The sequence below is a fragment of the Mobula birostris genome, chromosome 11, assembly GCF_030028105.1.
Source record: "Mobula birostris isolate sMobBir1 chromosome 11, sMobBir1.hap1, whole genome shotgun sequence".
Lineage (NCBI taxonomy): Eukaryota > Metazoa > Chordata > Chondrichthyes > Myliobatiformes > Myliobatidae > Mobula > Mobula birostris.
The window spans coordinates 35,912,957-35,927,464 of NC_092380.1; the positions used below are offsets into that span (position 1 = coordinate 35,912,957).

Below are 14,508 nucleotides of genomic sequence, written 5' to 3' on the forward strand. Positions count from 1 at the left end.
AGGCATGTCAGAAAGGCCTTTTATATATTGGCGAGACCCGACGCAGACTGGGAGACCGCTTTGCTGAACATCTACGCTCTGTCCGCCAGAGAAAGCAGGATCTCCCAGTGGCCACACATTTTAATTTCACATCCCATTCCCATTCTGACATGTCTATCCACGGCCTCCTCTACTGTAAAGATGAAGCCACACTCAGGTTGGAGGAACAACACCTTATATTCCGTCTGGGTAGCCTCCAACCTGATGGCATGAACATCGACTTCTCTAACTTCCGCTAAGGCCCCACCTCCCCCTCGTATCCCATCTGTTACTCATTTTTATGCACACATTCTTTCCCTCACTCTCCTTTTTCTCCCTCTGTCCCTCTGAATATACCTCTTGCCCATCCTCTGGGTCCCCCCCCCCCTTGTCTTTCTTCCCGGACCTCCTGTCTCATGATCCTCTCGTATCCCCTTTTGCCAATCACCTGTCCAGCTCTTGGCTCCATCCCTCCCCCTCCTGTCTTCTCCTATCATTTTGGATCTCCCCCTCCCCCTCCAACTTTCAAATCCCTTACTCACTCTTCCTTCAGTTAGTCCTGACGAAGGGTCTCGGCCTGAAACGTTGACTGCACCTCTTCCTACAGATGCTGCCTGGCCTGCTGCGTTCACCAGCAACTTTGATGTGTGTTGGTTGAGTAAATAATTAATTGTTGCTTTTCTATTAGTAGCGTTATAAAGAAGAAATAATTTTCTTAAACATTCAAAGGATTTGCCTCTTAAGAGTGGAAGTCTTTGCACTAGTGAAAACAGAGCACACAGCAGGCAGTAAGAGTGAACAAGGTATGTCTGGTGTTGCCTGAGGAAGTGGTATGGCCAGAACAACAAAAGAAGCCCTGAGGCCATCCCCATTAGGTGAGCCATTTGGTGCCAAATGCCAAAAGTCCACTGAATCACTTCTACTTGTATGCTTATTAGTGAGAGTGGTGCAATTCCACTCAGTCCCTCACTTGGGGTATGTTCTGATGGACAATAGCTTACTTACTGACTTAAGCTCATCACCCCTATCAGGGAATAGGCCGCCAAAAGTAGCTTGCCAGAGCCATCCGTCTCGGGTGAGACCATCAGGTTCTTGAAGCAGTTTCACCTTCCCCATCACTGAACTGTTCCCATAACCTATGGACTTACTTTCAAGGACCCCTCATATTCTCGATATTTATTTTATTATTTTCTTTTTGTATTTGCATTTTGTTGTTTTTTGCACGTTGGTTGGTTTTTCATCTTGTTGAGTGTGGTTTTTCACGGACTCTAATGTCTGTCTTTGTGCTTACTGTGAATGCCCACAAAAAAAGAATCTCAGGGTTGTGTATGGTGACATGTATGTACTTTGATAGTAAATTTACTTTGAACTTTGAAACTGAGTTGTTCCAAGAGGACCAGCAGAGATCATTCCTTGGAATTATGTGAGGAGAATTACACAATAAGTGCATTCAGTGGCCACTTTATTATGTTTGTGGCCTTCTGCTGTTTTAACCCATGCACTTCAAGATGCAACGTGTTGTGTATTCAGAGATTGCTCTTCTGCACACCACTGTTGTAAAGCGTCATCATTTCAGTTACAGTCAGCTTGAAGCAGTCTGGTCATTCTGCTCTAACCTCTCTGACCTCTACTCTGACGAGGTCTTTTCACCACAGAACTGCTGCTCGTTGGATGTTTTTTAGTACCATTCTCTATAAACTCTGAAGGTTGAGGTATATGAAAATCCCAGGAGATCAGCAATTTCTGAGATACTCCAACCACCTTGTCTGGCACCAGCAATCATTCCACGGTTAAAGTCACTTAGATCACATTTCTTCCCCATTCCGATGTTTGGTCTGAACAACAACTGAACCTCTTGACCATGTCTGCATGCTTTTATGTATTGAGTTGCTGCCACATGATTGGCTGATTAGATATTTGCATTAATGTGCAGGTGTACCTCTTAAAGTGAGTATATATTGAATGGTGGGTCCTACAGCAGAAGTTGGGAGCTTGTAGCTTTAGGAGGATGTTAGTGAGTATGGTTGTAAGCAATGAATGTGAGGGTAGGAAGGGGAATTGTGGAGATAGGGATAATTGGTGGGAAGCACTGAGGTCTGGAAGCTGCTTTACTGTAAAAGCAGTCTGGCAGAGTGCCAGTCAAATTGGATTGTTCCAGGAGAGGCCAGTCCTTGGAACAATGTGAGGAGATTACACAGGTAACTATGTCACTCAGTCATGAGCACACTTCTTGTCAGAATGAGACTGGAGTGACATAATGTGTCTCGGAAATTATCTTTATCACATTTCACCTCAGGAAAAAGTGCACTTTTTGTCATGGCTTTGATCAAACTTCTCTGCACATCTGTAAAGGAGGAGGAGCTAGCACCTACTGTCCAGTTGACCTGAAGCAGAACGTACAATATCTTGGAACAGTGTAGCACAGTTCAGTACCGTCAGCCCATGATGTTGTTCCAATGATTTTCTCTGTCCTCCACAGACAGCAGGATTTCCCAGTGGCCACTCATTTCAACTTCCCCTTCCCATTCCCATGGTCTCCTCTACTGCCATGATGCGGCCACACTCAGGTTAGAGGTGAAACACCTCATATTCTCTCTGGGAAGAAGGACTCAACAGAATAAGGTAGATGATCTTGTAGCACAGTTTGAGGTTGGCAAATACGGTGTTGCAGACATCACAGTAGACGCTAATAAAAGATCATCACTGGGAGCATTACGTCCAAGGAAATACCTTGTAATGAAAAGACAGGCAAATAGGCAGAGGGGGTGGTGTGTCTCTTTTGATAAAAAAATGAAATGAAATCCTTAGAAAGAGGTAATTTAGGATTGGAAAATGTAGAATTCTTGCGGGTAGAATTAAGAAACTGCAGGGCTAAAAAGGGTAAAAAAAAGATTGGGTGTCGTGTAATGAATGAGATTTGGTTGGGAGCTGAAGGTAAATGAACCCTAAGAAGACAGTGATCATAATATGATAGAATTCACTCTACAGTTTGAGAGGAAGAAGATAAAGTTAGATGTATCAGCATTATGGTGGATTAAAGGGAGTTACTGAGGCATGAGAGAGGAGCTGGCCAAAGTTGATTGGAAGGGGACACTAGCAGGGGTGATGGCAGCATAGCAATGGCTAGAGTTCCTGATGACAGTTTGGAAAGCCCAGGATAGGTACATCCCAAAGATGAAGAAGTATTCTAAAGGAAGGATGAGGCAACCGTTGCTGACAAGGGAAGTCAAAGACAGAATGAAAGCAAAAGAGAGGGCATGTAATATAGCAAAAAATAGTGGGAAGTTAAAGGATTGGGAAGCTTTTCAAAACCAACAGAAGACAAATAAAAAAAAGCATAAGGAGTGTAATGATGCAATATAAAGGTAAGCTGGCCAATCTTGAAGAAGATGGTGTCAGTGAACAATAAGACGTCCTTCAGACAGTTCACAAAACTACTTCTTTTACTCCTTTTACTACTTCTTCTTCCAAATATGATTCTACTACCAAGCTGCGTGTGATTGGAACCTATGATTTACATTTTGATGGTGTGTTTTCGGGGCGAAAGAGCAATCTGGTGCTTTGCTGTCTCGTGAGGTTTCAAGCAGAGTGTATGGCCTGGAAACAGAGCATGAGCCCATGATTGGCTCCATTTCTGGCGATTAAAGTGTTGAGCAAGATTGTAATCTATAAGGATGACAGCAGAAGACAAGCGGCTGTTCAGTGCCGTCTGCCTGCATTTGACCAGTCCCTCCTTCCCTTTCACTTGATGCTGCCGGACAATGGTGGCAGAGTCTTGTGTCTTGGGCAAGACTTAATTGATGCAGATTGTGGATTGGACCCTGCAGTTCATGTTATATGTGTTTTTGGTTTCTGGTTACTCCTTTATTATTGCTTTTTTAATCGGGGCAGATTGACTCTGTGGCCTGCCGTCAACAAACGACACAGCACTAAATTGCACTGAACTGAACATGGCTAGACTGTTTCAATGCCTCTGTGGTTTGATGTTTTATATTCTGTTTTTCACTCATTTATTGCCATTTGCACAATTTGCTCTTTTTTTTTGCACATTGGGTGTTTGATGTTTTCATTGAATAAGTTCCATGGAGTTTCTTCGTTTCGTGGCTGTCTGTGGAAAGACGAATCTCAGGGTTGTATACTGCACACATACTTTGATAACAAATGTACTTTGGAACTTTAAAAGAGCGGCAAGAGTGGATGTTGGACTGCTGGAAAATGATACCAGAGAGGAGGTAATGGGGGGAAAGAAGTGGGAGATGAACTTAATCAGTACTGTGCATCAGGCCTCACTGTGGAAGACACTAGCATACACCAGAGATTCAAGAGTGTCAAGGGGCAGAAGTGAGTGTACTTGCTATTACTAAGGAGAAGGCACTTGGGAAACTGAAAGGGCTTTAGGTAGATATATCACCTGGACTAGACAGTCTATACCCCAGGATTCTGAAAGATGTAGGTGAAGAGAGTGAGGGGGCATTAGTAATAATCTTTCAAGAATCAATAGAATCTGGAATGGTTTTCCAGGACTCAAAAATTGCAAATGTTATTCAACTCTTTAAGATGGGAGGGAGGCAGAAGAAAGGAAATTATACGCCCATTGGCCTGAGCCCAGCTGTTGGGAAGATGTTGGAGCCCATTATTAAGAATGAGGTTACTGAGAGAAGGCAGGAGAATAGGATTGGAAGGGATAATAAATCAGCCACAACAGAGGTGGAGCAGACTTGATGGGCCGAGTGGCTTAATTCTGCTCCTATGTCTTATTGTCTAATGGATATGGGTAGCCTCCAACCTGACAACATGAACATCAATGTCTCTGTGTACCTCCTGGAGAATAAAGTAGCAACCGTGTGCATGTTTGTGGTCTCCTGCTGCTGCAGCCCATCTACTTCAGGGTTTGATGTGTTGTGCATTCAGAGGTGCTCTCCTGCACACCACTGTTGTAACGTTTGGTCATTTGAGTTACTGTCACCTTGCTGTCATTTTGAAACTGTCTGGCCGTTCTCCTCTGACCTCTCTCATTAACAAGGCATTTTTGCCCACAGAACTTCCACTCACTGGATGTTTTTATTTGTTTGTTGTACCATTCTCTAAATAATACTGAGAACATGAGTGGTAGACTCATTGACAGTGAGTCCATAGGTTGTGGAATCAGTTCAGAGTTGAGATATGTGAAGTTATCCATGCTGGTTCAGGAGCCTTATGGCTGTAGGGTAATAAGCTGAACCTGGTGGTGAGGGACCTAGGGTCCAATGGTAGTTGCAAGAAGAGAACATGGCCTAGATGGTGGGAGTCCTTCTAACTGACCAAATGTTTGATACCAATCAAATCCCCTATCTAAGTATCTCCCATCTGTATGTATTTGGCCTATACCTGTACACCTGTGATTGTGTCACCAAGTTTCCATCGAACTCAATATATAAGCTTGCAGATGACACCACAATTGTAGGCCGTATCTCAGGTAATGATGAGTTTGAGTACAGAGAGGAAATTAAGAACCTGGTGGCATGGTGCGAAGACAATAACCTATCCCTCAATGTCAACAAGACGAAGGAATTGGTTGTTGACTTCAGAAAGAGTAGCAGGCCGCACGTCCCCATTTACATCAGTGGTGTGCAAGTGGAACAGGTCAAAAGCATTAAGTTCCTTGGGGTCAATATCACAAATGACCTGACTTAGTCCAACCAAGCAGAGTCCACTGTCAAGAAGACCCACCAGCGCCTTTACTTGCTGAGGAAGCTAAGGACATTTGGCCTGTCCCCTAAAACCCTCATTAATTTTTGTAGATGCACCGTAGAAAGCATTCTTCTGGGGTGCATCACAACTTGGTATGGAAGTTGTCCTGTCCAAGACCAGAAGAAGCAGCAGAAGATCGTGAACATAGCCCAGCACATCACACAAACCAATCTTCCATCCTTGGACTCACTTTACACCGCACGCTGTCGGAGCAGTGTTGCCAGGATAATCAAGGACACGACCCATCCAGCCAACACACTTTTCGTCCCTCTTCCCTCCAGGAGAAGGCTCAGGAGCTTGAAGACTCATACGGCCAGATTTGGGAACGGCTTCTTTCCAACTGTGATAAGACTGCTGAACGGATCCTGACCCGATCTGAGCCATACCCTCCAAATATCCGGACCTGCCTCTCGTCTTTTTTGCACTACCTTACTTCCCCTTTTCTATTTGCTATTTATGATCTATAATTTAAATTTTTAATATTTACTATTGATTTGTATTCCAGGGAGCATGAAGAGCAGAATCAAATATCGCTGTGATGATTGTACGCTCTAGTATCAATTGTTTGGCGACCATAAAGTTTAAAGTATAAAGTATCTCCCCAAAGCTTTTTCATCCATGTAACTGCCCAGATACCTTTGAAATGTCATAATTATATGGTGATGAAGAGGAATTCCCTCTCTTAAAAGGTCATCAATCTTTAGAAATTTCAGAAACGCAGAGGGGGAGACATAAGAAGCTGTTAAAAACCTCAAGCGATTCTGCAGGTGCTGGTAATCCAGAGCAACATGCACACAAAATGCTGGAGGAACTCAGAAACTCTGACTGCATCTATGGAGAGGAATAAACAGTTGACGTTTTGGGCCAAGACCCTTCATCAGGACCGATGGCTGGCTGTTAGGTTTATGGGTGAGGCCTAGATGGAAGGAATAGATGGAAAGAGTGGCAGAGGAAGGGGTACAATTATGATATTTCAAAGTTACATGGATGAGAAAGCCTTAGGGAGACATGGGCCAAATACAGGTACATACAGATGGGATTAGCTTAGATAAGGGATTTGATTTGGATGAGTTGGGTGAAAGGACCTATTTTTATCTGGTTTTTCTGCATAAGTTACAGAGACCAATTAAATTATTACCTATCACCTCCCAGCTTCTCCCTTCATCACCTTTCTTTCCCCTCACATGGTCTCACCTCTTACCTACACAAGAGATTCTGCAGATACTGGAAATCCAGAGTTCCTCCAGCATTTTGTGTGTGATACCATCTTCTGCCATCGGTCCTTCTTCCCCTCCCTCCACCATTTTATTCTGGCTTCTTCCTCCTTCCTTTTCAGTCCTGATGAAAGGTTTCTGCCTGAAACATTGACTGTTTATTCCCCTCCATAGATGCCACGTGACTTGCCAAATTTCTCCAGTATTTTGTGTATGCTGCTTTGGAATTCCAACATCTGCAGAATCCAAGTGTTAAAATTAACCAACCAACTACTCACACACAAAATTCTGGAGGAACTCAGCAGGTCAGGCAGATCTATAGAAATGAATAAACAGTCAATGTTTCTGACCAAGGCCCTTTCATCAGGACTGGAAAAGAAGGAGGAAGGGTGCCAGAATAAGAAGAGGAGGGGAAGCTAGAAGGTAATAGGTGAAACCAGGTGGGTGAGAGAGGGAGAATGAAGTAAGAAACTGGGATATGAAAGGTGGAAAGGGCTGGCGAAGGAATCTGGTAGGAGAGGATAATGGACCATGGGAGAAAGGGAAGGGAAGAGGCAGGTAAGAGGCCTGGGAATTGAAGTGGGGAGGGGAATTACTGGAAAATGCAGAAATCGATGTTCATCCCATCATGTTGGCGGCTACCTAGCTGGAATACGAGGAGTGTGAGCCTGACCTGCTGAATTCCTCCAGCATATTGTGTGTGTTGCTCTGAATTTCCAGCATCTGCAGAGTCTCTTGTGCTACCAACTAGTTTGTTCTTTGTTGAGATCTTGACCCTATAGATTCGAGAATATAGATAGATATACAAACACAAAGGTGGGAAGAGGGTTCCTTTCACAGGCTTGCTTTAGATAACTAAAGATATTTATACGAGGCAATTTGGTGCAACGCTGGTCCAAAATTGGCAGCCTTCCCCTGCCTATTATCAGAACAGTCCAATAAGAAACGAAGGGGCGGGAGCAAGACCGGCTGACTGACAGAAGGGACAGGCAAGATTGCTGGTTATGAATGACATCACTATGAACCAACCAACTTAGAGTTGGTTGTTAAACGACCAATGAATGGGATGAGAAGGTGGAGGCAGTAACTCAAGTTAGTTAAATCTGCAGCGCAGGCTTTGGGTGGTGGCTGGTGTTCGGGTTTGGTCAGGGGAACTTGTCTGGGATTTGTTTAATTTGCAGTTATTTTATTTCTCCTTTCTCAACGCTCCTGACCTTCTATTTTTCACCAAATTAACTTTTTTTTGGAAACTTTGAAACCTTATCTGGAAGATGCAGGCAATCAAATGTGTGGTAGTGGGGGATGGGTAAGTAAACTTCAACTATTTAAACTTTTTAAAAGTTCTTTTTTACGCTCCCTTCCCTTAAATTGAGAAGTTGTGGAAATGTTGTATTAATTATTGTATTAATTTTTGTCATGATAGATTTTGTTTTCTCTCATGCTGTATGCTGGGAGGATGTTTTCGTTTTCTCAGCATTGTGCATGAAGGTTATTCGATGCAAGTTGCCTTTAAAAAAAATAAAATATTAGCAATCTGAAACTTTACTGATCTTACATTGTGTCTGCTGCTCTCACTGCGTAACTTCCCACATCTGCCTTTAATGCTCCATCTGTTTTTAATGAAGGTTAATATTGTAGACTGAAGATTAAAAAATACCCTGGTAGTGTTTGTCATAAGACAGTTCGAAAGTTCTCTTGTGAAATAAGCGTGAGGGCTTGAGTTAGAAGGAGAGACTACACTGGGACTTTTTACATCAGCGAGGTGACCACGAGGAGCACAGAAAAGGTGAATGGTCGTGGTCTTTATCCCAGGCCAGGGGAGTCTAAAACCACAGGGCATAGGTGTAAGGTGAGAGCGGAAAGTTTTTAAGCAGACCTGAGGACGACATTCTCCACACAGATGGTGGTGAGTAGAGTATGTCAGACCCGGGTCCTGAAACGTGTTGTTTCGAAATTAGTTCATGAACTGTTCAGAAATCTGATGGCAGAGGGGAAGAAACAGTTGCTAAAACATCGAGTGTGTGTCTTCAGGCTTCTGTACCTCCTTTCTGATGGTAGTAATGAGAAGAGAGTGGTAAGGGTTTTTAATGACGAATGCCGCCTTTCTGAGACACTACCTTTGAAGTTCTCGATGATGGGGAGGCTTGAAGGAGCGAGCTGTGAAAGGAAGTGGTCGAGCTGGGTGCAAGTACAGTGCTTAGTAGACGTTTAGACAGGTTACAGGGTTCGAGTGATATTTGCAAATGGGACTAGCTAAAGCAGACAACGTGGACGAGTTGGACCGAAGGGCCTGTTCCTTGTTGTATGGTCTCTGACTCTGAAATCGGATTAGGGTTAATTTAATTCGAAATGACAGCTCAAAAAATCTTCAGAATTTCTACATACAGTTTGATATATCTGCTTCTAGAAGCCAGTGATAACAGGCTACGGATGTAACGGTGATGACGTATCTTAGAATTTCAATACCTACTACCACTGGCTTGATTTCCAAAAAGTATTATTTTTAACGCTCGGGCAGTTTTTGCTTTTACTTGGAGGTTCTAATTAACGATGATCTGCCGTTCCACAGTATTCCAATCTAACGGACCTTAAACTCAAGCAGGTGGACTGGTTGAAATTTCAGAAAGTTGTAACATATCTGCGAGCTAGTCAGGCTGTATGGTTTTGTGATTTTTGTTCAGAAGGGTGTTACTTTGTGTAGATGTTTTTTTTAAGATGATAACATCGTACTGGAAGGGTTATGATCACTGACAAATGAAAATCTGTTACAGCGTGAGACATTAGAATTACTTTACAAAATAAAGTGTAAAAGTCAAATAAGGACCACTAAGAGTGTTAGTGGACCATTCAGAACTCCCCAGTTCACGCTCCCCACCCCCCCGCCACACACCTCTCCAATCTCTATAGTGTGATTCAGAGGGATATTTCCCTGTTGACTTTGGACTGAGACCTGTCATCAGGACTGCTCCTGAACCGCCCACTGTTTATTCCCTCCACAGATGCTGCCTGGCCTGAGTTCCTGCAGCAGGCTGCATGTGTCGCACAGGATTTCCAGCGCTGCAGATACCTTGTGTTTAATATTTCCCTGTTGTCTGTATAGTATTTAATCCTTCCCAACAAATTACCATTTATCTTGCTGTGGTTAATGGGATTTTGCTGAGCACTAATATGGTACTGTCCTTTTTGCAGGATGACTGCAATTTGTGGGTGGAAAAGGGTGGAGGGTACGAAAGAAAAACGTCAATCATAAAAACGCGATTCTGCAGATGCAAGAAATCCAGAATAACACACACACAATGCTGCAGGGACTCAACAGGTTAGGCAGCGTCTATGGAGGGAAATAAACAGTAGACGTAGTAGGGCTCATCTGGAAGGATCTCGGCCTAAAACATTGACTGTTCATTCCTTTCCATTGATGCTGCCCGACTTGCTGAGTTCTTCCAGGATCTTATGTGTGTTACCAAAGAAAAATGCAAGTTCTTGCTTTCAACGAGTACAAATTTGCTGGGTGCAAATTCTTTTGTAATCTGCCAGCTTCCTGTCTGAGCCTGCCCTCCGTTAGGACAATGTATCAGGCAATGTTGATGAATTGATTGACCGGAGGCTAAGTTAGTTACTCGGTGTAACGGAACTGGTTCTGCTGATGGTTCTGACCAATGTTTCACTGCATCTGGAAGCTTATTTAGAGATAGAGTGTGGAGAAGGCCCTTCCAGCCCTTTGAGTCATACCACCACAGACAAAGCGGCTAACCCTAAATTATTTAAAATGAACAGTTAACCTACTGGTACATCTTTGGAGGAAACCGGAGCACCTGGGGTACATCCACACAGTCCACGGGGAGGACGTCCAGGCTCCTTACAGAGCAGAGCCGGAATTGAACTCCAAAATGCCCTGAGCTGTAATAGCATCAAGCTAACCAACACACTAGCATGACTACTTATTTAATTCCCTAGCTGCCATGGTGGGATTTGAGCTCTTGTCTCTTATCTCTGGATCATGGTCTTGAACTCTGGCTACTAATCCAGCAAGTTAACCGCCTTGCTGTTGCACTACAGTGTATCAGTTTGCCAACTCTCCCACTCCTCAGTGCCTGCCACCTGCCTGCAGGAAAGATACCAATAATGCAGGGAAAATCTGTAAGGGTGTTGCTGGGACTTGAGGACCTGAGTAACGGGGAAGGTCTCACAGGTTAGGACTTTGTTCCCTGGAGTGTGACAAGCTGAGGGATAAATGGGTGGGTTGCTGGCTGTGCAGTTCGTTGAGCTAGAAGGGCCTGTTCTGTGCTGTATCTAAATGAATAAATAAAAGATTGAGGGGAGATTTCATTGAGGTATACAAAATTATAAGTGTATGGATAGGGTAAGCAGGCTTTTTGCACTGAGGTTGGGTATGACTAGAACTAGAGATCACGGTTTAAGGATGAATGATGAAATGTTTAGGGGAACTTTTTCACTTGGTGCCAATCGATGTAAGTCTCAGTTAGGAGAAGTTTGGAGAAGTAAATGGATGGGTAGGGTATGGAGGGCTATGGTTCAGGTGGGACTAGGCAGATTAACAGTTTGACAAAGCAGATGGGCTGAAGGGCCTGTTTCTGTGTAATAGTGCTCTATGACAGCCTGATCCCAGTGTTGTTCAAACACTGTTTTGGCACTGGTTTGAATGATGTTTCTAAAACAAAATAAAAAGGTTAATAAATTGAAAGACTCTTTTCCTTTTACAGTGAGGAAGGTGACAAGAAGGTAGGGGTGAGGGAATTTTAAAGGAGATTTGCAGATTTTTTTTACACAAAGACTAACAGGTGCTGGAAACTGGCTACCAAGGCGGTGGTGGTGGAACTAGTTACGATGAAGGGATTCAAGAGGCTTTTAGGAATGTCAATACTGACAGATTTGGATCACGTGCAGGCAGAAGAAACTTGGTTTAATTTGGCATTGCTTTCAGTACAGATACTGTGGGTTGAATGGACTATTCTGTGCTGTTCATATGAGCAAATCTGTGGAGGAACTCATAGGGAAGGTAGTCAAGTGAAATTCAAAGTTTTATTACCAAAGTACACATGTCACCACATACAACCCTGAGAGTCATTTTCTTGCAGGCATTCACAGTAAGTACAATGAAACACAATAGAATCAATGAAAGTCAGCACATAACAAGAAGGACAAACAACTAATGCACAAAAGTCTACAAAGTGCAAGTACAAGGAAAAATAAAAATAAATAATTAAGCAATAAATATTGAGAATCTGAGTCCTTGAAAATGAGTCCATAGGTTGTGGGAACAGTTCAGTGAAGGGGCAAGTGAAACTGAGTGAAGTTATACCCTCTGGTTTCAGAGCCTGATGGTTGAGGGGTAATAACTGTACCTGAACTGGTGGTGTGGGAGTGGGACCCAAGGCTCCTGTACATTCTTCCTCATGGCAGCAATGAAAAGAGTGCATGGCCTGGCTGGTGGAGGTCCTTGGATGCTGCTCTCTTGTGACAGTGCTCCATGTAGTTGTGCTCAATGGTACAGAGAGCTGTACCTGTGATGGACTGGGCTGTATCCTCTACATTTTGTAAGCCTTTCAGTCCAAGGGCATTGGTTTCCATACCAGGCCATGATGCAACCAGTCAGTATACTCTCCACCACTCATCCATAGAAGTTTGTCAAAGTTTTAGATGATATGCCAGACCTTGGCATGTCATCAAGTATAAAGCCAGTTTAAAGTGGAGGGGTGAGAGTGGTGAGACAGGGACCAGTGGGCCATTTCCTACTGACTGCCTCTCCTGAAGGTTCTATTGGTCTCAGTATTTCTACTGACCTTGAGCAGGGATGGGGAATACTACCTGGGGCATCTCCTGTCATGGGCTGTCTATCTCCATTTACTAAACCAAATCCAAGACCTTCGAACATAGAAGAGTACAGTGCAGGTCCTTTGGCCCACATCATTGTATACCCTTCAGCCCATCTAGTCCATGTTGAAAACCATTTAAACTGCCTGCTCCCAATGATCTGCACCAGGTCCAAAGCCCTCCATATCCCTACTATCTATGTAACTACCCACACTTTTCTAAAACATTGAAATTGAGCTCACATGGACCACTTGTACTGGCAGCTTACTCTCACAGCTCTCTGAGTGAAGAAGATTCCCCTCATGTTCTCCTTAAGCTTCCCATCTTCTGTACTCAGTATATTGATTTACGAAGGCCAATGTGCCAGAAGCTTTCTTTATGATCTTCTCTATCTGTGACATGCTCCTCAGTGCCCTACCATTCACTGTGTAAGACCTACCCTGGTTGGTCTGACCAAAATGCAAAACCTCACACTTGCCTGAGTTAAATTCCATCTGCCATTTTTCAGCCCATTTTTCCAGCTGATGCAGATCCTTCTGCAAGCCATGATAGTCTTCTTCACTGTCCACTACACCTCCATTCTTGGAGTCATCTGCAAATTTGCTGATCCAGTGACCCACATTACCATCCAGATCATTGATATAGATATTTTCTTTCATCTATGTGCCCAACTAAGAGTCCCCAGTGTGCCTGCCTCTGCCAACGCTCCTGGTAGTGTTTCATACATCCACCACTCTGTTCCTACCACTGACATTTCCACCTTAATCTTTCCTTCAATCACCTCTAAAATATCTCCTCTTGTATTGACCATTTCTAACTGGGGAAAAAGGTGCTGGCTGTCCACTCAATCAAGTTGCATCTCATCCTCCTTCGTGACTAAACACTTACCGTCAGCGATCTCCCATCCTAAGGGACACGGGCCATTGGGTGCATGAAACTTTATCACTCAAAGGGGACCCAAGTCTCTGCTTGGGTGATTGCATTCCTATCTACATTCCAACAAGCACACATTGGCCTTTAAGATTAAGGATTTCAGAGGTCTGGATCCATCGTTCAAAAGGGTTCAGTCAGAGTGGGCCCAATGGTTGTCTCACACTGGTGTGCGTCACACCAGCGCATAGGAGGTGGTCTGAAACAAATACCAATGAGCTGGGCAAACCAAATCTCGGTCAGGTGAGAGAAGGTTCAGCAGTAGGGATGGGGGAGTTGAAATGGCTCCAGGGAGATGGATCTCACCACGACAGGGGACCCATGTTGTCGGGAATGGGCTGTGTAGGAGAGTGGAGGGAGGCTATATGAGGACCGATTATAAGGGGAGGACAATGAGACCATGAGTGTGGCATGTGGTACAGGAGTTTTGGTGTTTGCAGTATTGTGCAAAGGTAGGCTCTGGATAAGGTGCTCCTGAAAAATCCTCTTTAGTTGTCTGTCCTTCTGGGCAAGCCAGACCATAAGACATGAGAGAAAAATTAGGTCAGTCAGCCCATCAAAACTGATCCACACTTCACCATGGCTGATTTGTTATCCCACTCAATCACATCCTCCTACCGTCTTCGCCATTACTAATTAACCTCTGCTTTAAATATATCCAATGACCTGGCTTCCATAGCTGTCTGTGGCAATGAATTCCACAGATTCACCTCCCTTTGGCTGAGAAATTCCTTCTCATCTCTGTTCCAAAGGAACATCTTTGTACTCTGAGGCTGTGCCCTCT

General features: G+C 43.8%; 1 protein-coding gene across 1 annotated transcript in view; it reads left to right on the plus strand.

Moving 5' to 3' along the window:
- Positions 1–8,055: 8,055 nt before the first annotated feature.
- LOC140205023 (ras-related C3 botulinum toxin substrate 1-like) overlaps positions 8,056–14,508 on the plus strand; it is a 96,999-nt gene continuing 90,546 nt past the window's right edge. Inside the window, exon 1 of the mRNA XM_072272098.1 lies at positions 8,056–8,268. Within this exon, the coding sequence (XP_072128199.1) occupies positions 8,234–8,268 (35 nt within the window). The 5' untranslated portion in view covers positions 8,056–8,233. The remainder of the gene's footprint in view (positions 8,269–14,508) is intronic.